Source organism: Molothrus ater, chromosome 3 (assembly GCF_012460135.2).
Source record: "Molothrus ater isolate BHLD 08-10-18 breed brown headed cowbird chromosome 3, BPBGC_Mater_1.1, whole genome shotgun sequence".
Lineage (NCBI taxonomy): Eukaryota > Metazoa > Chordata > Aves > Passeriformes > Icteridae > Molothrus > Molothrus ater.
The window spans coordinates 69,604,920-69,630,453 of record NC_050480.2 but is presented as its reverse complement, the minus strand read 5'-3'; the positions used below and the strand labels follow the sequence as shown (position 1 = coordinate 69,630,453).

At 43.0% G+C, this 25,534-nt stretch overlaps 1 protein-coding gene across 2 annotated transcripts in view; it reads left to right on the top strand.

Annotated features, from left to right (window-relative positions):
* Positions 1–866: 866 nt before the first annotated feature.
* ADGRF5 (adhesion G protein-coupled receptor F5) overlaps positions 867–25,534 on the top strand; it is a 46,950-nt gene continuing 22,282 nt past the window's right edge. For both annotated transcript variants that reach the window (XR_008508282.1, XM_036380604.2), the window contains exons 1-9: positions 867–1,066; positions 17,326–17,477; positions 18,597–18,740; positions 20,846–20,906; positions 21,470–21,634; positions 23,071–23,250; positions 23,626–23,753; positions 24,198–24,256; positions 24,920–25,062. Coding sequence is in view for 1 of the 2 variants with exons in the window: in XM_036380604.2 (XP_036236497.1) it covers positions 18,639–18,740; positions 20,846–20,906; positions 21,470–21,634; positions 23,071–23,250; positions 23,626–23,753; positions 24,198–24,256; positions 24,920–25,062 (838 nt within the window). In the remaining variant the exon portion in view is untranslated. The remainder of the gene's footprint in view (positions 1,067–17,325; positions 17,478–18,596; positions 18,741–20,845; positions 20,907–21,469; positions 21,635–23,070; positions 23,251–23,625; positions 23,754–24,197; positions 24,257–24,919; positions 25,063–25,534) is intronic.

Here is a 25,534-nt window from a genome sequence, read left to right as displayed (position 1 = left end):
GTGTCCTTTATTTATCAGAATAACCAGGACGAGCTGTGGGGCACCTTCCCCACCTTCCAGGGGTGCAGTCATTTGGCTAATTCTTGAAAAATCCACTCTGAGAGCCCCAGCTGGAGGCAAAAGGATGTGCACAGAGCAGTTTATGGGCCATTCCAGGAAAAGTTGTTCTTCTTGATGCCTGAGCCTGTCCAGATTTCTTCTGCACCTTGACAAGGAGCCCTTGTGGCCCAGCTGCATTGCTGGGTGTTGCTGAACACAAGCTCCATGTGGAATGGCTCTCCATTATTACTTTGCAGAGTACCTCAGCACCTTGGGGAATGAAAGGCACCATAGCTGAAAGTCTGAGGAGCACCTGTAGGCTCCAGATTATTCAGTATAGTGAAAACTGAGGCTCTCAGAACAGCTTACCCTGGGTTTAAAAAAAAAAGTAATTTCTTTTACTTTCACACCCCTGATGACCAAAAAAGTGTTCTGCTCACCTTGAAATCACACTCCCCAGAAGCTCTGTTAGCACCCCCGCCCAAGTGTTCCTTACATCCACTTTCCCCCCAACAGCAGGAAATTGCTTAGAAAATATTTCCAGGTTCCTTCCTGGCCAGAGGTCACCTCTGTGTTTCAAAGCAGCAGGAATCACCATGTTCTCTGACACAACAAACGGAGGAGGAAGACCTGTCCTGCCCTTCCAGCTTTCAAGCTTGTGCTTTTTAGTTGTAACTCCACCCTACACTGGTGGAGAAGGGATCAGTTCCCACTGATCGCAGGAAAAGGAGGTCACGGGGTTTGCTTGATTGAATCACCACAAGCCAAAAGGTTTTTTCTCTGCTCACTGAGAATTGCTCACGGGCTGTTTAATTTGTTCCGAAAAGAAAAGCAAGACAAAAAAAAACAAACCCCAAGCCCAAGAAGCAACAGCACACAGGGAAAAGCAGGTGTGTCTCCAGATCCTGGGAAAACAAAGGGAAAAGGCTGAGGCAGGAGGTGACACGTGGATGGGAAGTTTCCATCTCAGCACAAGAGGACAAGTTTGGAAAAGACTCGGAGGGGACCAGCACATGTTGCGCTGCAGGTATGGATGCTGTGTGTGAAATGTGGCATTGCTTTTATGCTTTGGGGAGGGCAAGGGTGGCTTGAAGGAATTTGATTCTGACAGATTCTGACAGTGTAGTGCAAGCTTTGCTTCATCAGTAAACCTGCTGCAGGTTTTTGCCAGGGGGACTGCAATCGTCACAGGTTTCATTTTGTGGTGATTACTTGGCAGTTTTCTGTAGGATGGTTTTGTCTGTTCAGGGTATGAATTAAGCCATCCAAGCTCCTGACAAAGTGCTACTGCCTTCACTTGGCTAGTGAATGCTAATAGAGGTTATGATTGCTTTAGTTTAAGCTGGGGCTGCAGGGGTAAAGAGGGACATGCACGGAAGTGCTGTGCTAATCCTCATTGCATTTATTACCTCCTAAATTGTGCTGCAGAGTTTCAGAGAAAAAAAGTCAACTGCAATAGCATTTAGAATTTTTTTCTTTTTTTCCACTTTGTTTTGTACTTGCAGTGGCTGGAATTTGCAGTGCAGATGCAAGCACTGTATTTTGTTGGCTGTATAGAATGGGTTTGTTTCTTCTAAGAGCAAACTCCCTTCAGTTTCATATTAGGTGAAACTTGCTGACAGGGGAGAGGAATTTGGAGCACCCAGGGCCGCAGTCTGAGGAACTGCTGTATACTGTCTTTGAGCATCACATTTATCTTGTTTCCATTCTTTTCTATCTGTGTTTTCAGCTGCTTAAATGAAAGCAAATTTTATGGTGTTGTGCTGGAGTGCTGCTGCTTCCAGTGTTCAGTGTCAGGGGGGGATACAGAGAAGCTTTCTGATGCTTTTGCCTCCATTGATGTCTATATCCCCAAAAGTTCTGCTCCATTTCCAAACATCTCTGGTGCAGAAGTATCCACTTTGCTTAAATGGTCATGGTTCAGGAAAAAAGCAGTGCTGTGATGTGATCCTGTACAACCTTGTTTCTCTCTCCCCATCGTAGGAAAGCAATGCTCACCTATGTGCATGAGGAGCTTTTGGATTTGGGGGAGAGAGGTGTTTTTGTTTAAATGCTGTAACTCACACTTTCAGTGGCAGTTTTACGAGGCAATGGGCTTGTGACAAGAAAGGAAATAACAAAGCAAAGGATGTTGTGAAATTGAAAGCCTGAGGCTCCATTTCTTCTGCTTCTATCACTTGCTGTTGCATGATGAAAATGGTATTTTGCAACCCATAGATTTTCCTCTCAACCAAAAACTTCCTCATCTATTTCTGTCACTTAACCTGTCTAGTGATGTCTGGCAACATTGCAGAATAAAGTGATATTTAAATAAATGTAGAGGCAAATCTTTAGCACCTGGGTAGCAGTGACACTTAACTGAACTCAGTTTTGGGTCAGCCAGCTCAGCAGGAACCTGCTGTGACTATTTGGCATCTGTCACTATTTAACTTCCCTAAATTCATCTGAGTTTGCCTCCGGTGATCCAGGTTTAAAAAACAAACACAGAGAACATGCGTAGGCACTGGGAAGATATCTTTGTCCTGATCTTCTTGGTTATTTTTATTTTTTTAACACCTCTTAGGCAGGCTTAATAAAGAAGTTCTCCAACATCTGAATTGGAGACGTGGGAAATTCCTCAAACTAGGCAGAGCTTCCTCTCATTGTTATAACACAAAAGACCAGTGCAGCCTTTACTAGAGTTCCTTTTTTTAACCCATTCATCTTGACCAAGAAACCTACCTGCTGCTGCTACTGCTCAGGGCTGTGATTCAGAGTTTCCCAGAAGACAGCAGATAAGCATGGAAGTGAATTTCATCATCCACAAAGACGGCATTATTCTGGGGTTTTATTGCACTTGAAACTGAAATAGTTTGCTGCTAGAATTAATCGCAGCCTTGAGCAAGAATCATGGCTTTTCAAGATCAAGTGGGATGAATCTACAGTAAAACCAAACTCCTTGCAGAAAACCATTTCCAGTTTTCCATGAAAGAGTTTCTCAGGACCATGATCTTCAAAAGGGGTTCAATTGACATTCATGAGCAGATCCACTCCAATTGCATGTTTATACAGAGTTTATTTCTCAAATGATCCTGATCCTGTGGCTCAGCCTGCCTGGGGGCAGTTACCGCCCATGGGTTAATCTGATCCTGCACCTGCCCTGCTGGTAAGGAGCAGCAGCAGCTCTACCCCTTATCTATGCTGGGCAGCATCCTGAGGGGACTGAGCCAGCACTGGGTGAGGGCAGGAACTGTGGGGCCGTGATAGTGGCCCTGAACTGGTTGTATTAAGAATGTGGACGAGATGGAATGCACAAAGTGGGTGTGCAGGAACAGGTAAAATGAGAAAGAGATAGCAAAAGATTTGCAATGGCTTGTTTCTCTCTGATGGACGAATGTTTGATTCCTTGTTTGTTCAGCTGGGCTTTTTTTTAGAAAATACTAGCTCCTGCAGAGCAGATAATTCACTGTAGCAGGTTGTCTAGTAATTACACTGCTATATTTGCATGTTATAATGCTGCACCAGTGGACTTTGTTAAGGAGTTTTTGACTACATTTGCAGCCTATTCCAAGTGCTTATCTGCTGTTGATGGTGGCTGGAAGAAGTTTCCCTTTCACAGCCATCCCATGACATGACATGGATGTTGTAGCCTTAATCCACCATGTCTACACACAGTTTATATCTTTTCTACAAACTTCAGTTTATTCCTGTGGAAGCCAGCAATGAATTCTGCCCCAAAACCCTCCCCTCTCCATCATAATTCCCATCTGAGCAATCCAAACAAGATGGGTGTGATGGGATTGAATTAACTTTCCTCATAAGGTGCTTTGTTTGGATTTGTGGCTGAAACAGTGTTGACACCATACCAATGTTTTGGCTATGGCTGAGCAGTGCTTGCGGAGTGTCAAGGCTTTCCCTTTCTTCCCACTGACTCTGTAGTGAGTGGGATGAGGGTTGGGAGGGATTAAAACAGGGAAAGCTGACTTGAATTCACAAAAAGGATGTTTCAAATCACATAACATCATGTTCAGCAACAAAAAAGTAGTGGTGGAAGTCAGGGTTGTCTTCCAAACCTGCCATTGCTTGGACATTTTCTGGATCTACATCTGCTTGTGGGAGGTAGTGAAGGATTGCCTTCACATCACTTTTTTTTTCTTTCCTCTTTCTTTCTTTATTAACTTTTATTTATCTCAATCCACTAGTTTTTGTACTTTTTCTCATCCTATTCTCTCCTCCATTCCTCTGACAGATGGGAGTAAACGAGTGCCTGTGTGGGTGTTTAGCTTCAGACCAGGGTTAGCCCACAACAACAGGATATCTAGCCCACCCTTCAGACATCTCCCAGTGAGCCACTTTTGAATACACAGAAGTTTTTTCCCAGCCCAGGAAAAGAACCTTTGAACTCCCTTGTGTCATCTCCATTGGCTGATTTACACAAAGTAATACTTGTTTCAGGAAGACCTCAAAGGTCATCTAATATCCTTCTCCCGGCATTGAATTCCTTCATTCTGGATGAAAAGGGAGCCACATCTCATTTGCCTTCTAGGTACTTCCACAAGTTTTGCTTTATCAGATCATTAGTGCAGTCACTGATGGGTTTTTCCTGTCCCAGGGTCTCTCTAAGCACCCTGTGAAGCAGAGACAGCAAATATCATCCTTGTTTGGCAGCAGAGAACTGAGGCACACCGATAGCCAGAGTCTGCTTACAAGGTTGGCTGCTGCCAACCCAGGGTCTGCCTAAACTCACCTCACCAGCATGGAGAATGCTATGGCAGCCAGGTTTGAGGGTGCTTGTGAGCAGCAAAGCTGTATGCATGCCCTATTTAAATCTTAATATGAAATATTAATTTCCAAATGCCTTCCCTCAAAACATAATAGAGCTGTGATCAAGTATGTAATTTACTGTCTTCGGAAATTCCTCAAAACGACAGAACTTCCCCCAATTGTTCATGCTTAGAGGAAAAGCTCTACTAGAGTTCCTGCTTTGGCTCAATCCTGTGAGCACAGGCTTGGCCCGCCATGACCATTAAACTGAGTGTGTGAAAGCCATCTTCATTCCTAAGATGTCCCTACGTGCCTTATGACAGGCTACTCACAGAATGCCCCTTGTTCCTGAAATTGTTTCACTGTGCCTTTTTGAGAGAGAAATTCTTTAAATTCCTGCACATGGTCCCTAAAATTTGGGTTGGCTGATCCTAGGCCTGAGGTCCCAGATGAGCCTGTGCATGCCTCAAGTGTCTCTGGCAATTAAACAGGACTGATGGCACTTCCTTCCTTCCTTCCTCCTGTTATCCATCCTGTTTCAAGTCTATGGCTTAAAAGGTTCAACTGCTGTTCATAAACACTGTCTCTTTTTGCAGTTAGGACACACTGCATGTAAAATCATAGAATCGCAGAATGCTTTGTGTTGGAAAGGATGTTAAAGCTCATCTCATTCCAGCCCTTTCCACAGGCAGCAACACCTTCCACTAGACCAGGTTGCTCCAAGCCCCATCCAGCCTGGCCTTGGACACTTCAGGGAATGGGCAGCCACAGTTTCTGTAGACAACCTGTGCCAGAGCTGCGCCACCTTCACAGGGAAGAATTTCTTCCTAATAATTAATCTAAACCTGTTCTCTCATAGCTTAAAGCCACCCCCCCCCCCTTTGTTCTGTCACTGCAGCCCTTTTGTAGGCCCTTTAGGTATTGGAAGGAGCTCAAAGACCTCCCTGGAGCCTTCTCTTCTCAAGGCTGAACAGCCCCAGATCTCTCAGCATGTCCTTTTAGGGGAGATTTTTATGTTACTATTGAAAATCTGCTTTAAAAGCTGCCTGCTCTTTTCCTGAACACCTTGTTTCTAACAGCCTTGCAATGGTTCTTCCAGCACTGCTCCAGCATCATAGTACCAAACTTTCAAATGCTTAATCCATCTGACAGCAGGTAATGGAACTTCCCTTGTCCCTAGTGTACATACAGGTGCTTTTGAGGGTGTTGAAGCAGAGGAGGTTCCTACTGAAGCAAGGCCTAGACTGCCTGTAGAGTCAGCAGAGAGAAGCACAAAGACCTCAGAAAAATTCTTGTTGGAGATGCAACCAAAGTTCAGCACCAATTTCATCCCATTGAGCTGGGGGATGAGGGAGCTGGAAGAGAACTGGAGAACCTTCCTGTTCTTGGAATGTGGATTTTATTTTAAGCCATGCTAGAATTAGGAGAAACAGTGTCCCAGCAGCAGGGCGGGGCGTGTTAACCCTGAGGCCATCAGCAGGGCACAGCTCCCCTCTACGGGCCTGAACTCTCCTTTTCTCCCTAAACAAGGAGCCCAGGCTGTGCTGCTGACTGGGAACAGCCCCTGGCCCATGCTGTTCTTTGAAGAATTCCTGTGAATCTTGGCATTAGCACTGGCTGAGACAGGGAACATGGTAACTATGGACAAGGCCTCCTAAAGAAAGGCAGAAAGAGACCTCAGCAGCTCATCTACTCAGGCCCTACATCTCATGGCAGGTGCTTGTTTAAGCTCTCCAAAGGCACCCTGTGGCTGGAGAAATGCCATTCCTTGGTGCTGTATCTCATGGTCAAACCTGTCATCAGGTTTAGCTTGTCTTTGCAATGTTGTGTTTTTATGCAATGTAAACCCAACAAGCACCACAGGGATTCACAAGTCTGGATCATCCCTGGTCTCAGTCTGAAGATAAGCATCTTCATCCTTGGCATCAGGCGCGAGATCAAGCCGCAGTATCATCAACACAGATGGGACTTGTTTGTTTTACTAGTGTTCAGAAGACTTTAATGAATAATAGACTTCAGACATGCTTATCTTCAGACTGAGAAAAATTTGAAAATATTATGGACAGGTGCAGCCTTCCAAGAAGTTAAATAGTAGCACTTTTTAGCCTTTCTGAGTTCTCCCGTGCTCTGAAAGACAGATCAGTACAAAAATAGTAAGGCTGGAAATGAAATCAGTGGAACAAAATAGAAACAATTATTTTTTTCTCTCAGGCTTCATCATAAGAGAAGGCAATTAAGAGATATGGACAACAGAGACCTGCCTTCACTGGTTTGAGGGATTTCCCTCCATCTATATGATTCTATGTGCAAAACGTGGGTGCTATTTTGTACTTCCATCTTTTTGTTGCTAGGTGTGACAAGCCAGGCCCTCAGACAGGAAACACCTTCTGTCCAGAGCGCGATTGTACAAACTCCAAAAGGCTGATACCTACACAACTTACAGGAGCTTCCTACACAGCCAGCTGCAGTAATAACAGGAAAAAAATCAAGAGGTTAATAAAATGAAATGAGCAGGAAGCATGCAGTCATCAGACTTTCTAGTACTTTAGTCTATAGAAGTAACCCATGTCTGGCCTGACTCAGGGACCCAATCCAAAACTCATTGCAGCCCATGGAAATTCCAGTGCTGCAATGGATATTGTGAGACCTCAGTCTTCACTACATTGATATGGGAGTACCTGGCAAGTTCCTCCTTCCCCAGTACTACTACAGTCCTGAGCTTCAAATATCTTGTTGTGTTACTTCCCACTGTGAATTAGGCCTGTACCCCACTGCAGATGCTCCAAAAAGCACAAGGAGAAGATAAGGTTCATGGGTACATCTCTTCTTCCATCCCAGTTATCCGATGGTGAGCTGGTGTATGCTTTTCCACAGTCTTTCCAAACGTCGTAACCAGCTGCAACAAAGGGCTGAAGTAGGAGGGTGGAATTAATTGGCAAGATTTTTTTTTCTTTTTTTCTTTGTTCCTTCTCTACAAAACTCCAACATGAAGCTCAAGGAGGAGGACTTAGGTGGAGTAGAGAAAAACACAAGTGGAAGTGAGAAAGAACTATCAGGAAGAAGACAAGAATTAGGCAAGGCTTTCTTTTTCCCGTAAAGTGCTGATTTAAATGCCATTTCACTTTGGTTGCAGCTATCACTGTTTTCAGTCTGGCATATTAACATGCCATGTGGCATGGGGAACATTCATCCCTTTACTTATGAGTGCCATGACATTTATTTGCACAAAACCAACAAAAATAAGAATTACCCCTCTATTCCCGCAGAAAATAAAACCTCTGCTCATGTCTGAGAGATCCTTGAGCATCCCATCAAACTCAGCCCCCTGCACCATGCTAGGCACAGAGCTGGAATAACACAGCTCCACAAACATCACAAAGAAAGCATGCCACAGCTTGTTTATTGCCTGTTTGAATCCTTATCACCAAGCAGTTCAGTTTTGTGTCCTTGATTAATTTCTGTTTATTTTATTTTTGTTCTCATTCAGATGTGTTATCTAAGGTCAGTGCAACTTCCCTTGTCCCCCCTTTCCCTTTCAGCCAACTCTCCCATGAAATATTGTTGTGCCTGGGTGTGTGTTTCTTAAAGGCATTGTGTGTTTTCTGTCTGAAACAAACATTGTCTGATCATCCAACTTATTACGCACTACTCAAAGGTCATGCTTTATGCAGAGAAAGGAAAACTCTTCTGTTGTGGCTGAGGAATAACAAACTGGACAGGCACTGAAAACAAGGCTTTAGCCCCAGAGTTCAAGACTTTGGGAAAATGTTCCTTAGCTGTTTGCAAATGGTAACCAAGATTCAGCTGCTACTGGAGCCAAACTGTGCCTGTGCCAGCAGCAGATCTCCCCCTTCACACCTTCTAACCTGTAGCAGCTCCAGGTTCCTCTCTCCAGGCATCCTTCACCCCCACAGATCTCACAGCACCATAGGCTTCATCCAAAATACCTAGAGGGAGGCAGAGTTGTTCAAGTCATAGGAAAATGCTGGCATGGGGGTAACTGAGCTTAACTATGTTGCAAAAAAAAAAATCCAGCCAAAGTGGAAAGATACAGAACAAGTACCAAAGAGGCAGGAGGACTGCTGTGCTAAAATGGCACAGGACTCTTCGTCCTCAATAGCTGATGGGGAATGTAAAAGTGATATACGGTGTGAGAGGCCATGGAAAAGTTTGTGCTATCTAGTTTGACAATTAAGGATCAAACTTGACCCTAATGAGTGGTAGATTCAAAGCAAGCAAAGGAATTTAGACCTCCTTGCTCCTGCAAATTATGTATTCTGCACACTCTCACAGATTTTCCTGTAATTTACTTCATTTATCTTAAAATGCCATTAGGGCTCTTAAACACCAATGACCTGCCTTGGCCTCCAGAAATCCCTGTAGCTCTGATAGCCAGAAGTGGAAATAACATTCTGAAGATGAGCTGCTGCAAACTTACTTCATTTTTGTAAAACTCTTTCCAAGGGCCTCTGCTATAGCCCTTGCTGGATAAGAACCAACTGGGCTAGACAGTCCCAGGATTCAACCAAGGGCAAATCTGTTTAGGACATTAAGCTAGCAGAGCCCATTAGAAAGGGGGGAGAATGGTCTCTCAGTGTGAATAAAGGAGTAAAAAGCACAGAGTTGAGGGCTTTTACAGTGAGGCTTTAAAACAGAATATGTCTGCCTGACCACACAGGGAGCTCTTGGCCTCAGTGACCCAGGACATGTCTCACAGCCAGAGCAGAGGGCCAAGAACTGAGGCTGTGGACTAATATCCACCTCACAAAGAACTGCTGGTTGAAGATGTGTTGTGCCTGCAAGGTTGGTTGTTTTCTTCTTCCTGGTGATGCCAAAGGTGTATTCATCTCCATTTCGGTAGAAGAGGGGCAGATTTCCCAGACACAGCATATAGAAAGGTTACAGCCAACAGGAAAAAGATACTTTTATGTGGGATGGCTGCATGGGGAAGCATAACTCTGTGTCTTCTAAAACAGAACTGCTTGTTTCCACTTCTGCATTTATAACCCCTTACCAGAGAACCCACTCCAGGGTGGGTATATCTTTAGGTCCCCTCACTGGTTATTTTTAGACATTGACAAGATCCCCCTGTGCCTTTCCTTTTCCAGGCTAAGCAGCTCTCTTGGCCTCTCCAGGTATGACAGATGCTCCAACTTCTTAATCATCTTCATGACCCCTTGCTGGGCTCACTTCAGTGAGTCTCTCTTGTACTGGGGAGCTTAGGAGCTGGATATTGTGCTTAAGATGAATCCAGAACCAGGAAATCTTTTTTTTATTAAGTCTATCATCAAATGAGAAATGTTGTCAGAAAGATTCTAGAAAAAAGACATGACGGGCAGGATAAGAAAAGCTTACAAATATGTCTGCCTGTAAGAGACAGAGTTAGTGAGTCAGACAGAAGCATAAGGTGGAATAGGCCAGGTCCCTCTGAGTGAACAGAGGTTACCTGAGCAAAGGAACCCAAATAAGGACCCCCAGGTCTGAGAGAATGTCTATAGAGGCAGCCCTGCTGCAAGGGATTATACAGAATGCCAACAGCATGTTATTTCTGGTTCTGGTAGAACCCAGGTGTCTTTATCATGCTACACTGCCAAGGCCACAGAAGCCATGAACTATCACAGAATCACAGTAGAAGCTGAGTTGGAAGGGACCTACGAGGATCATTGAGTCCAGCTCCTGGCTGTGCACAGGACCATCCCCAAGAATTCTGGGGACATCACCACCCTGCCAAAGATGCTCTTTCTGTCCTAACGCAGTGATGTGGCTGTAAGTGCAGATGTATTGTCACCCAACCCCATGGGAGAGGCTGGCCACAGGTCCAGCCGTGGTGTGGTACCTTCCCAAAGGGGTCAGCTGTACAGCTGGTCAGCAGCCAGGGCAGTGTTCATGCCTCTCCAAATGTGCCAGGCTGGTTCTCACCTTCCCCCTTCCCTGAAATAATGCTTAGCCAGTGACTATGGCAGTTGATGCTTATTCATGCAAGAATGCCCTCACTGATCTGGCAGATTGCTGTTCTCCAGTGACAAGCAGTAAGTCCAACTGTGAACTGTGCCAGAAGGGCTATGAAAACATTGCAGGACTGGCTGGCACTGTCCAGAATGCTCACTTAAAAATGCTCACAGAAACTTCTTTTGGCTGCTCTCTGAGTATTAGGAATGCATGGAGAATGTGATAATTTGGACATTCAGCTGGGCAGTGTTCTCTGTGCTCCCAGTTATCCAGCTAAATGGTTGCTATTTCAGCTACTATGCCCTGCAAATATGAGTCCTAGAGAGTTGTTCTCTCCTTGCAGGAAGTCCTGTGTGGTCATGGTATGATTTGAGCCTGATCCTCAGATAGCTGGGTCTAAATTATTTTCATTTTCCATGTAGATTATTTGGCTATGTAAAAAGGTCATCAACAATTCACGGGAAGGCTGACAGAGGAATAGAGGAATCTAAAGTCATAATCATAGGTCAAAAGGAAAGATAAATACTGCACAAACAAGGATGGAAAATGTGAGCTGGTGTGAGCTGATATAGAAAAAGGTGTGAACCATAGCCCTCCTCTGGAAATATTGTTTTGGGGAAACCCTTGATAAGGCTGTAGGTACAGTTTACCTCCTCTCTGCTTAAACCTGTGAGAATATTGTGCTGCAAAGGTCAAGAAAGGAATGCCTAAACCTGGATAAGGTAGAATAACATTTTGGAAAAGAACTCTAAGGTCATGAGTCCAACCATTAAGCCAACACTGCTAATCCACCACTAAAACATGTCCCTGAAGTCCACATGTGCACATCTTTTAAATACCTCCAGGGATGCTGACTCCAATACTGCCCTGGGCAGCCTGATCCACTGCTTGACCACCCCTTCCTCAAATAAATTTTTCTAAATGTCCAATCTAAACCTCCCCTGGAGCAATTTGAGGCCATTTCCTCTTGTCCTGTCGTTTGTTACTCAGGAGCAGGGCCTGACATCCACCAGGTTTCACCTTCCTGTCAGGGTGTTGTAGAGGGTGAGAAGGTCCCCCTCAGCCTCCTTTTCTCCAGGCTGAGCTCCCTCAGCTCCCTCAGCTACTCCTCACCATACTCGTGCTCCAGACCTTTCTCCATCTCTGTTGTCCTTCTCTGGACATGCTTCAGGACCTCAGTGGCCTTCCTGTCATGAGGGACCCCAAACAGAGCACAGGATTTTTAATGTTTCACCAGTGTCAAGCACAGGGGAACAATCATTGCCCTGGTCAGTCCAAACACAGCTCTGAGAACACAGATCCCCAAACAATCTACCCATCAACCCACTGCCACAAACCCACATGGAAGCAGAATCAAAGCCTCTCCTCCATGTCAGCAATTGTATAGTCTCTTCTTAAAAACCTCTGCTGAAGGAAACTTTGCAGCCACCCTGGGTAGCCTAATTTTGTGCTTCTAAATGTTATAATTACATATTTTCCATAATCAGCAGCATATTTACTTTTGCTTCAGATTGTGTGACTTCAGCCAGCTGCCGCTGTGAACATCTATGTCAGTCCTTTTTCAAGGAACAAACTGTTATTGTGTCAATACCTGAGTCTTGTCCTATCTAATCTGAACAACCTTCAGCCTGTTCACGAGATTATGGCTCTTGTCATTGAGGTTATACAATCCTCTTGTCTTAGCTCTCCTTTGGATGCTCTCCAATACAGCAATATCCGGACACAGGGCTCCAGCCAAAACATCAACAGCATCACACAGTGCACTTTTGTTACCTCCCAGGTCTCCAATTAAAAATGTTTGCTAAAAAAAAAAGAAAAAAAAAAAAAGAAGATATTTCAACATTTTTCAACATTGTTACAGTGAGTGAATTTAGATAGCAAATTCTTAAGACTCCCTTCAGAATAATATCTGCAAGACTGAGATGAGCAAAACTATCTAAAACAGATAGAGATAATAAATGAAGCCCCAGGCATTGTCAGATTCATCCCAAAAACTGTTATATCAAAGTAAACTACCTATTAGCTCCAATATACTTGGGATTCACTCTGTCCTCACATGTTAAAAACACAGTTTTGTGTGTCTGAACACACAAAATTCAGACTCAAGAATATCAGATGGTGTAAGAATCTACAGTGTTGCATCCAGTTTCTGAGAGGTTCTGGCATCTTTTTTCTGCATTTGGATGCAGTTGACTGTGGGGTTTGATTACACAAATTGCTGAGATTAATTTCTAGACATGAGACTGAAGGGTCTATGTCCAGGACTGGAATGAGGAAGAGTGAGTCAAGAGAGCTGCAACAGCTTCATTTCTAAGTTGTTTCCACATTTGCTTTCTCTTTGAACAGTATCTCCCAGGGTGCAGCTGTGTGGGAACCTTACCCTGGCCTGTCTTTCGTGACAGATGAAATGTGTTCGCATGCTTTTTGCAACAACACATTTCCAGTGAATTACAGGATCCCTGTAGCTCTGCCCTGGTTTGGATAGAGCAAGTGTCCTCTAGCACAACTCTTGCTTTCTTGAGCCTGTGAAGCCTAATGGCAGACTCAAATGTTTAAATAAAAATGTTGTGGGGTTGAGACTTTAGAATCCAGGAAGTTCAGTTTCTGGGGACATGACAGTATGTGATGAATGAGTACAGGAAAAAACATCAGGACAATCAGGACATCCCCTGTGCTCACATACCAAGTTGATTACATACCTAATCCTCTGACATTGTATAATTTTCACATTCTCCTGCAAAGTAAACCAAGGTTTCTCATACCTTTAGGCTGCAGCTTGATGATAAGCCTTGAGCAGAAACCCTCTTTTAAGAAAGCCTTGCTGACATTCTTTCCCATTCTCACACCCCAAGATGCTCTTTCCTAAAAGTTTTGGAGAAAAAAAAAAACCAACAAAAAAAATCACAAATGAAACCACAAAAAAAACCCCAAAAAAACCAAAAAAAACCAAAAAAACAAAAAAAACTCAAAAAAAACCCAACCAAAAAAAACCAACAACAAACAAAAAAAAAAACAAACACAAAAGCTTGGGGAAAGCAGGTTTAACACAGACCAGTTTTCTAGTCAATGCCTGGCAATGTGCAAAGTGTGACTCCACCACAGGCACAGGTGACTCAGCCTAAGCCAATTCTTCAGCCTCTTCATCTCAGCCTCTGCACTGGCACTGCTGATCATTCAAACCTACAAGCAGTCACCAAGGGAGCAATTCTGGGAGAAAAATTTTTTCTCTGGGGATAGAGCATGAACTCGTGTTGAGCAGCTTGCCAGGGCAGAAAGGAAAAGGTCCTCCTTGTCCTTACCCTCCTGCCCTGTCTGCCAACCCTTGTTCCATCTCCCTTCCCTGCTTGGGGCCGCTTAGGTGCTCCTCTTCTTGCTCTGGCTCTGGCACTAACTGAGATGTTCTCTAAGCTGATCAGACTCAGATAAAAGTTAGCTGGACACCTTATTGCTGCTTTAGTTTTCTGCAGGGACAGGGAGTTAAACTGAATGAGAATCTGGAAGGCCAAGGCCATCAATAAAACAAATCTACAGAGAGAGAGGTGGTGGCATTAAGTTCTGTAGATGTAGCCTTGGACTTCTACTTGTTGAGATTCCTGAACCAGCTTGAGTGGGCAATAAATCAGACCAATGGCACCACAACAGTGAGGACAAAGACATGCTGTAAGGGTAACCAGGGCATCAGTCATGCCAATTTAATCACCTTAAAACTGCTGCAAACAGCTGAGGTCTGACTCACCACCTTGCAGAGAACAGCAGGTGAGCAGGTTTGCAGAAAAGGAAACAGACCTGTCTCCTGAATGAATCAGTGTTTAAAAAATAATTCCCCCACAACATGAACTTAATCCCAGGGGTTTCCACAGAGCTCAGTCAGTCACTGCCTCACACACTGCTGTGGAAACAAATTCCATTGATAAATCAACTGTTATCAAACACTGTAGGGACAAGGGTTCCACTGTTACTTGGACAAATGTCCTCTTTTTGTGTGTTCTTGGCTCAGATATTGTTTAATGTAGGAACATCCATAACACATCAGAATTTCCCCTGCTTTCTGGGAATTCCCATAGCCATCAGAGCCACAGGTCTGCATCTCTGTGCAGCTTCTCCAAGGGCATAAATGTGTCTCCACAGAGCCTTCCAGGTCCAGCAAGCAGGCTGCCAGCTCAGGTAGAAAATTTTAGGGATTTCCTCCTTTAGAGTTTAAGTCATAGCCCACAGACATTTTGCCATAGCTACAAAACATGATTTTGCTGCTTTCAGTCCTCAACACCCTCTTTTGTTAGAACAAAGAAGGTGAGTAACAGCAGGGGAACAAGTTAGTCCACTAATCTGCAGATAAGACACTGAGGGACTCAGATCAGTGCAGGGGGAAATAATGAGTACAATCTGATGAATGGTATCAGGAAATATCTCTTCTTAAAATGCCTTGTGGGTTTTCTGCAGTGGCATATCTGCTCAGTCTCACACTTGAAATTTGAGTGCAGGCTCTAGAGGTAACTTCTTTTCTGGGCAGCAATAACTTGTTCAATTAATTATAAAAGTTCCTGTGGTTTAATATTTCTTTGAGAGAGCAGACTGGGCTATGGTGGAAAGCAGGTGATGTTTAAGATGAATCTAATTAGAAGATCTTCTCTTTGAACCACCTGAGAAGGTAAATCATACTAGATCTCTGGGTGTTGTCTTTATTTTCTAAAATGTGTGATGGTGACTGTTGTGCTGGGTGGATTTGCAAGAGAAGGTGTAATTATTTTACAGCATTCATGAAAAAGAGTATTTCAGAGAAAAATTAATAAGAAGGTCATGTATCTCCTTTATGTCCTGGGTTGAAATGAGACCTTGCTATTTACCTCTAGGAATCCTCAGCATTTTAGTATTAACTTTAAACAATATTTTCCTGCCTGAGTGCTGTGGAGAATGAGCATTTCATAGCAAATCTGGACTTCTTTATCTCTCTGGGTCTTTATAAGTTGAAGATACTTATTGTTTCCCAGGAGACAGTTTGTATGAGCAATGAGGAGTGTGTCTGCACATGTGCTTTGCCCACTGAAGGCAGACCGATACTTGAGAATTTTCTCACTAAAAGTTTTACACCAATGCTTTATTCATTGAGAAATTAAATAAACAAAGGGAACACCCACATTGCTTGAGAAGAACATTTAATACTTTTCCCCATTTGCAACTTGTTTGTTGGTTTTCTGGTTTTCTAGATACTGGCTTGGAATGTTTTGGAGCTTTAAATAGCTACCAAAGCCTGAGTAGCAGCCCAGGTCTCATTTACATGAGTTGTCCTCTATGTAGTGTCTGACACGTACAGTTAACAGGGTGTTTGCTGTCAGCTGCATAAAGTCACACAGAAGATGTGTTTGAAAATAGAGGCTGACCCACAGCATTTGAATATGAAGGCAAGTTGGGGAGCAGGGCAAAAGATAGATGCAAAACTGTGCCAGACGTTGTTTACTCTCATCATAAATTTTGTTTAATGACCCTTTTGCCTTTCTATTATCTATTTCATTAACCTGTTACTGGTGTAACACAAACTCTTTGTGCAGATTAAGTTTTTTTACCATATGTTCTGAGAATATCCTGAATATACAAAGTTACCAGAGACCTTTGTTTAGTTAGTGCTTCAATTATTAAGTCATGTCACTATCTCAAGAACTTATGTCACAGTTTATAATGTTTCCCTTATGATCCACTTTAATCAATTGTGATCTTGGGATCAGCCAGATCCATGGAAGTCTTGAGTTTGTTACAAGTGGATGATGTCTTCAAAATAGGAAAATAGTCTCTTTTGTAGAATTCTGGATATAGTGACAGACATGCCAAAGAAACTGAAAAAATTTCTCTACATTTTTCCCCCCGATTCTGTTAGCCATTCATTGATTGGATCAAAAAAAGCCTGTAACACTCTTTTATTTTAATTGATTTTGGAGTGGGGTAGGAAGATACTCTGAGTAACTGTGATTCCCTTTCTGGTTATTCCCGTAGAGGAGTATAAGAGCAGCTATACTGTGTTAGCTCAGATGTCTAGATAAAAGAGGGTGTTTTTTCTTTGTTTATTTATTCTATTTTGTTTTTATTTACTCTTGTTTTGTTTTTGTTTTGTTTATGTTGGTTTGGAGGTTTTGGGTTTTTTGTTTTGGTTTTGGTTTTTTCCCTCCATTAATATCCTAAAATATCTTAAAATTAATTTTCCTTCTTTAGTTGCATCTCAGAATTCAGTTGACAGTTTTCTTCAGATCCCATTTCTGAGTGGTAATTGTCAGTTCAGTAATTGTCAGTTCCATCACAGAATACAGACTGCCATGATCATTTCTTTCTACCTTACACTTATGAGTTCTGAATTTCATGATCAAGTCACTCAGTCTTCTGTGACCCCAATGCAGATCTTCACAGGCAGACTTTGCTTTTATTAGTCTCAACCAAGTAAAATTTTCCATGGTGTTGCATCACTGACCACTGCCTTTTCCACATCACTTGAGGACAGAGAGTAAGGTACAGGCTTACACCTCATTCCTGCAGAGCTCTGGTGATAACATCTCTGTATTGGAAAAGAAAATAATTTATCCCTACTTTTGCCTCCTATCTTTTAACCAGGTCAGTACCCAGGTGAAGTCCCACTCCAGATGGATCTCTCTAAGAACCACAATTGGTGAGAAAAGTCACGAGTCCCTGCTGGGCCCCCACATTGGTGATATCAAGTACATGCTTGGCTATAAACTCCTTGCCATCCTCTTCCAATTCACAAGGTGAGACCACAGATCATGTTCATATTATTGTTTTCTGTCATGGACTCATCAGAGCAGGAAAGTGCCAGCAAAGCCCCAGCCTGCCTGGGAGCATCAGTTCTGATAAATGATGGTTGCAATAGGCAGCCCCTGATCTCAGGAGGTGTTGATTTTTCTGTTTTCCCCTAGTGACTCACTGCATTGCAAAACTTGAGTTTGGATGAACAGCCTTTTCAATGTGAAAAGATTGTAATTTTACCAGAGTTCATGATTCTAATAATGAACTGACGTTATCCACTCAGGCTCTGTCCAGTACTGTGCTTAGAGCCTTTCCTCAGTGCTTAAAATGATTTTCACAATCCTCTTGGGTTCTGTCTTCTTCTCTTTTTCTTTAGCTCTCTACTAGTTGTTAATTCTGGAACTAAGAAAGTGCTTTGTTTGGAATAACCAGAAAGTGCATATTCACAGCAAAATATTTATCCTTTATGGATTCTTCACCTCCCTTTCTCTATTCCTCTTGGTTGCATAGATGTGTTAGCACTTGTTATAAGGGTCCATGAATGTTTTACCTGTCCCTTTATGTTTCATCATCCAGTCTGCTGTGTGACTAAATTAGCTCAGGAATTAATGAGGTAGAAAATGTTATTGGGGTGTGGATATGTGTGTGTGTGTGATTTCAGGCACCACATTATATTCTTGTGTGACATGGTCCTTAGATTCTAGTTTACTTATTAGTTAACTTCAGTGCATTTAATGGAGAAGTTTGCTAAAACCTCAAGACAACACAGATTATTTCCAGGAGATGCCACTCTTCATTGTGTCCATTGCTAGCCAAGGGGTAACAGACACACAGACATCTGTACCTGAGCCCACGGTGATGCTACAACCCTCTCCAGAGTGGGATACAGCCAGTAGCAGAGCTCTCCCTGCTGCAAGAGGACAGGCCCTGACTTGCAGCAACATTCCTTATTGCTCCCTCATCTCCTGGCAGTGCATTTCCCAAGTACCACCAAGAGGGATATTTGAAGATCCAAAGTCAACTTTTGTCATGGCAGATTTCCAGCACCTCCTTTGTCCCTGATAGGAATCTGCTCAGGACTCTGCTTTCTTCAAACAATTTCTTTCTCCTGTTTTGAGTAGGTACAGCTGACTTCAGGCTGGAGAGCAAAGTCACCAGGCAAAATGCCATCCCCAACAACTACAGGTCTCCACTGCCTCTTCCTGCTGGTCTCAGCCTGCTGCCAGATACCACAGCACTCAAACTTCTATCCATTGTCCTACGTAGTGAGTATCCTTCCCCACCCCCACTGGTTTTCATTGGATCTCTGCTTGTATCAGCCTGATGTTCTCCTTTACACCCACAAAACCTTGGAAGAAGTCAGAATAATATTTGGGGGGAGGGGGGGATCTGAACCCAGAGTGTATAAAAGAGGTGGAGAAATCCAGAACTGGGCTCTTCATGTTTCCCAGTTTAAAGTCTCTCCAGAAGGCACTGAATAAAACACATCTTGTTTCTCACTATGTTGGTCTGCAAGGAGTTTCAGTTACTGTCCCTGGAGCTAAGTCTACATAACATATATGTGTGCACTGCTTCTGGATGGAATTCACCCATCCCAGGAGAGAGGAACCAAATATATCTAGAAGTGACATATTTGCAGGTAGGTGACAGGACTGTCTCAACAGCAGGACAAGTGCACATGACCAAAACTCCACTCCTGGATGATTTGTGTTTAGATATTGCCCATGAACTGAGATTTTACTTTGTTTCCCACTTTTTCAATAATCCTCACAGATCCTTTCTGTTTCACCAACAGTATGAAGTATGGAAAGCCATTTTGTGCTTCATCCTGTGTTTGTTAACAGACAGTTTCTGCACAGTTTTCCCTAACAAAAAAAGAAAAATTTTCCCTAACAAAAAAGACAAAAGAAGAACAGAGAAACCAAGGTTCTAACCAAATGGAAGTAAATATAATCTGGTAAATCTACCAATTCTTGGTCATCACAATTAGTATTAGACCAGACAATACTTCTTTTATCTTCTCCATTGTGAGCAAATGGAGAACCTCCTTCTTTGAGAAAGTTGAAAAAAAAGGAAAGGAAATGTGAAGAGAAAGGTGGGAACTCCTTAAGCTCTTTCTACCACTACCCCCTCCTTTGGCAAAACAGGATATGTCTGGTTGCAGCAGTTCCATTTGTGCTTCAGCAGATGTCTAACAGTGGCCAAATATCTAATTTGTTCTGATTTTTCAAGCTGAGTCTTCATCTCAGCACTTAGGAGTTTTCATGAAAAAAAAGCGACACCTTTTTTTAGCACCACTGATCATGGGACAGCCTGCAGATGAGTCATTACTTAATGGTGTGAAATATGTGAAGTATTTAGCAACCTAGCAATTGTTTGGGAGAATAACTGAAAGAGGAAACCACTGAGTCCAAACCTGGAGGAGGACGTGGGTCACAGGGCACTTTCTGTAACTCCTGCAGCCAACCAAGGTAAATCCCAGCAATGCAAAAAGTGCCAGCACTCCTTGGGTGTGTGGAGCTTCACCCCAGCACAGCTGTGATACAAAACCCAGCTCTAATCACACACCAGATGGTTCCTTTATGTAAAGAGACGACTCAAGAGTTGCCAAGCTATTCACCCTTTCTGTAAATAAAGGTTTCAGTAGGAACCAAGAAACTGGCAAAGCTGCAAATTTCCTGCCTGAGTCTTTGCTTGTTCTTTAGCCTTTCTTGCTAACAGTGGTGCCAATGTATTTTTAGGGCACAGATAAAAAAAAGATAAGATGGTCTGAATCTGACTTGGCTGCAGCCTGTGTAAACCCAGCCAGAGTGAAATGGTGCTAACCCCTGCCATGGTCAGCTGTGTCTTACTGATGGCCCCAAAATAGCTGACCTGGAAACTGAGCTGGAGCCAAGGCTTTTCAGTCCGCTTTCTTCTCCTGCTCAGGCTGGCTCTGCTGCCACAGAGGAAAGCAAAAGGTGATCAAAGTCCAGTTTCTGGATTCAAATGCTGAGTGACCAAGTTTCCCAAGCAGTTCACAAGGCTGGCCCAGGACTAAGTGCTCTGTGACAGCCCCGTGGAGGTCTTGAGGCTCAGACACAAAAATCCTCCTGAACTGGGACAGTTGGCTTGCAGAGATATGCAAAGAGGCATCTGCAAACTCAGTACATCCTTTAGCTGGTGCTTAACCCTTCCCTGCTGGGAAGATAGAAATTTTCTGTTTAAAGAGGAAGATGGAGTGGGAGGTTGGAAACTTGAGGCCAAGATTAGTGGGAAAAAATTATCTATGTCAGTATCTTCTTCCCTAATTTCTTTTGCCAACAACAGCAGCTGAAGTTTCACTTTGTCATTGTCATGGAGCTTCACCTTTTTTTTTTTTTCCCCACAGATTGACAGCACGCTAGGGCAAGAAAGCTTCTTCCCAGAGATGCAAAGGCAGAAGCGAAACAGTATGTACACAAATATATGGTAACAGAGGAGGTTTCCAGTAGACCCAGGGTGAAATCACTGTCAGGGACAGTATCTCCTGATGTACTGAGCTGGGAACATCAAGGACAAGGTGTGGTTGTGGTTTAACCCCAGCCAAGCACCACAGCACCCCTCGCTCACTCTCCCTCAGTGCGATGGGGAACAGAATCAGAAGGATAAAGTGAGAAAACTCACAGGATGAGATAAAGACAAGATAATCTTATATGGCTCAGTCTGTGGTTGGCAACCCATCAACTTACTGATTCTAAGGAGAGAAGGGATGAGGCAGCTCTTCTATGAATATATTATGTCATTTGTATCAGCTTCCTATGCTCTGACACCAGAGAAATCTGGCTTTTGTCAGACAAGGAGCAGATAGAACAGAAGCAGAATATCTGCCGAGTGGGGAGCAAGAAGATTTCCTAAGCAGAATGCCACACTAAGCTACCATTAAATAGCAACAAAGACCCCAAATGCTAGAGGCCATCAATTTGTGATTTACTCTCAAACACAGCTTTGCAGTCTCATTCTATTTCTCTTTCAGTGCTTGTTCTTGACATCCCCTTTCCGGAGCATACTTTTGACATTGAAGTAAGCCTGCAGGATTCATCTTATCTGGAGCCAATCAAAGACTATTTGAAAAACATTGATCTTCCAATTAATATTTCAAATGTACAAACAACAGTTTCAAACATCAGCATTACAACAGGTGGGTTGGTTATTGATTTGTTTGTTCTGGATAATGTGGGGTTTTGTCAGTATTTGATGTCTCCCACTTTTACCACCCATCATGTTTCAGAATCAGCAAAACTGAACCATCTCTGCTCCTGCTGAAAGACCCAGCAAGGCTGAAGCTGTAGCACACAACAGCATATTTGTTATCTGTCTCTCACCATTCCTCTTTATATAATGTTGGCATTTGGAATAGCTCTGAATGCTTTTCCTAAGGAAGGGACAAAGCCAGAGGAAGCCTGAGCCAAAGGATTTTGCTCCAGCTTGGCTAACAAGCAGTCTGAGTTGCTTTCAAGTTTCAGGAAGCTGTGACAGCAGTTATCAGACTGTTTACTTCCCTCCTCCTCTATCTGGAACATAGATGGCTGTAAGAGGCTGTACTCTGACCCTGACAGAGAAAGGCTGCATGAAATAGAGCTCACTTCACCTATTCTTACAGGGTGAGACAGGTTTTATTACACGAGTTGTGGTTGTGCAACATCATGTCCAAGTAATACAGCAGAGCATATACAAGCACACCAAGCATTTACAACAGCAGAGGAGATTTAATACCTTCTTATCACTGAGCCATAAAGCAGCAAAAGGAAGTGTTCAACAGTTTCCAAAGCAAGATGCAAATGCATCTTATAAAGGCCTTCAGGCTCACATGTAATGTGTGAAAATCAATTTGTTAATATCTTACTTTGCCAATGGCATATTAAGAACAGAAAACGTTACAGTGATGTGCTCTGTTTTGCCTTTTTTTTTTTTTGAGGAGGGGGGTTGGTTTTGTTTGGTTGGTTTTTTGTTTGTTTGGGTTTTTTGTTTTTTGTTTGGTTTGGTTTGATTTTTTTTTGTTTTGTTTTGGTTTGGTGGTTTTAGTTTTGGGTTGGTTTTTGTTTTGGTTTGGTTTTTTTGATTGGTTTCTTTTTTTTAGTGCTTTAAAGCACTTAGTGATTGTGCTACCTCCTCTCACATAGCATCTGCCAGGGGACAGAACAACCAGAACACAACAGCTCATTAGCCACTGGGATTCTGAATGATCTTGCTCTTACAATCTCTAAAAGCTTATGCACTTGCTTTCAGCTCAAGTGACATAAAAACATTCAGTCTGAAAAATATTATGGGACCCTGGCCAGTATGCCAGGTAAACTTTTAGGATCAGACTTCACATCTCCATTCAGTTACTTGAAAGCAATTGATCAGACTTTTCCCTGTGCCAGCCTGGTTCCCATTTCTTGTTAGTAATTTACAATTACTAGAGTAAAATTTGAAAGCTGTCAGATCATCATTTTGGCATCATTCAAGTGAACTCAAAAGAAGGGCAACTTTTTGAGATCCCTGTCATGAAGGCACAGAAAGGTAGATATTTATCTTGCAATGCTATGCCCCATTTACCATTCTCATGGTATTTCTCTGTCTGTCTGACTCCAGTCTGCCTGCCCAGTGGTGAGAATAGCAGCTGCTGTTTCTGTGAAAACGGATATGCCTGGCCGAGCACGGTGTGCAGTGATGTGATGCCCTGCCCTTCTCTGAGCCTGGAACCAGCCCTGCCCTGTGGCTACATGCAGAAAATGCCTTTCTATGGACCCTACTGTGAGCCCCAGACTGAAGGTGAGAAGATAAAAGGCAGAACTTCATTGCTGTGCAGCTCACACACTGCTTAGAGGTCAGAATAGTGATGAAAGGTATGATGAAAAAGCACATCAGGACTGAGCTGGCTACCACTCAGCCTGTGAATGTGGAGGAAAGTCTGCAGTGATGGTCTAAAGCTCTTCTCCTTGTGATATGGGCCCACACTGACCCAAACACTTGCAGATATTTGGAGCATTTGGAGCCCCAACTCCTGGAATCACTCCCACGCCTCTTTGGGACTTTCAGTTTTCATTGAGCCAAGAAAGTTTAATCTCATCCGATTTTAGACAGATTTTCACCTCATAAGCACTGTTTTTTATTATTTTGCATTTATTTTTCTGTCTTTCCTTACAGAGTCATGTGGTATGGGAGAGCCCATTGTAATGAATATGTCAGTCAGACTTGGCTCAGACTTCCAGGATGATCTCAAGGATTCTTCCTCTCTGTTATACCAAAAATACAAAACGGACCTTGAAAAAGCAGTAATGACTTTATTTTTTTAATCTCTGAAGGTTGAGAGCCCCCTAAGTAATGTGGTATTTACCCCAAGTGCTTGGGTGGTCAGTGTCTCTGTGGGGAGCTGGGGAGTGTGCAGCAATGGGAGCTGCAAAGTGGGGCAAAGCTGACTCCATTGATGGCAATGGAAATATTCCCATTTGTTTTAATACACTGAGAAGTATTAGGAACCTTTTGTATATAAAACATGAAAAAAAATCCTATTATTGGTCCTATCTTAAATCCATGTGGGTACACATGGAATGAAACCATGAGAGAAATGTGTTCCATGACACCAGGAGAGCACCAGGCCTGTGGTATCAGATATGTTACATGTCCTTACTCACATCAGGAATTGAGAGTTTCCTATTTTAAGCACACTTCAGTAATACACAGAGGACTTACACCATCTCACCTGTCTTTGTTTACAGTTTAATGCCAGCTACAGATGTCTACCAGGCTTTGTATCGACAACAGTATTAGGTTTTAGGTAAGTAAATAATTTCATTTTTCCCTGGGAGACACAAATCTCCCTGTCCAGTCTCAAGGAGATACAAGTCAGCAAAGGTTACATTCACTCTGCCTAGAACCCACTCCCAGCATGCACACACTGAATAGCAGAATAATCACTGCAAAGCAAAGCCCAAGTATGAACATGGAAATGGGATTGTAGGTAGAATTCATCACTGTGCAAAAGTCCAAGAAACACAATCGTTCCCCATCTGCAGGAAAGCCTTTTATGGAAAAGATTGAGCTCCACCCAAGGGGGAAAATAATGCAAATAAACCTATCACTTTCTAGGCCATAAGGAAGGTGAATAGTACATTGACTCTGGATACAGCCTTGGATAAAAGAGACGTTGCTGCTATCCACACATATTTAAATGCAGCTGCATTTTAGGTTTCTAAGGAAAGTTTACTAGAAATGAACATCAGACAAGGAAGGTGTCACATAAAGGTGTTCCTTTTCAGGGAAGAGCTGTAGCACAACTTTCTGGTATAACAGAGCAAGTTTTGAGTCCCAAGAGGAGTCTTCACAGGGGAGTCCTGTGAGGTCTTCCCATCCATGCAAGATGGGTCACCACAACATAGAAAAGCACTAATATACAAGGATATTTAATTCTGGTGCTCATGTGATTCTTGTATCTGTTTAGCCCTGGAAGTGTTTTTGTGAACTATGAAGTAAGAACAGGAGCAGCAAGCTTCACTCAGGTTGGAGATTCCAACAGAGCTGTACCACAGTTTCTGGATTCATCGTACCAGCTAAACCCATTTACCTTCACAAGAGTAATCACTAGTAAGTTTAAAGCTCTCAGTACTTTCCTTCAACCTTTACTTTAGTATTTTTGCCTGAATCATGTAGCTGCCCTATACTGTTGATTATTTGGCACTGGACTTTCAAGAAACATTTCTTTTTTAGCTGTTTCATTTTATCCTGTGTCACCAAAGCTTAGGACCCTCATGAGAGGACCATGCATGCAGTACCTCCCATGAAAAACCAAACACTTCCAGCTACTCCACTGACCAGTTATTGGTTGGACTTGATTATTTCATGGGTCTTTTCCAGCCTAAATTATTCTAAATGATCCCTGATGTGGTCTGTCCAGGGGAGAAAGATTGAACACCCTTAATTCACCTCCAGAACCAAGACAGCTCTAAGAATGTCAGGCTGTCAGCACTTTCTACTCTTTAAAGCAAAACATAAAACTCTAGCAGTTTACATGACAACACATTCCCCTTGGCTTCCTTGGCACATTTTCCATGCTGCT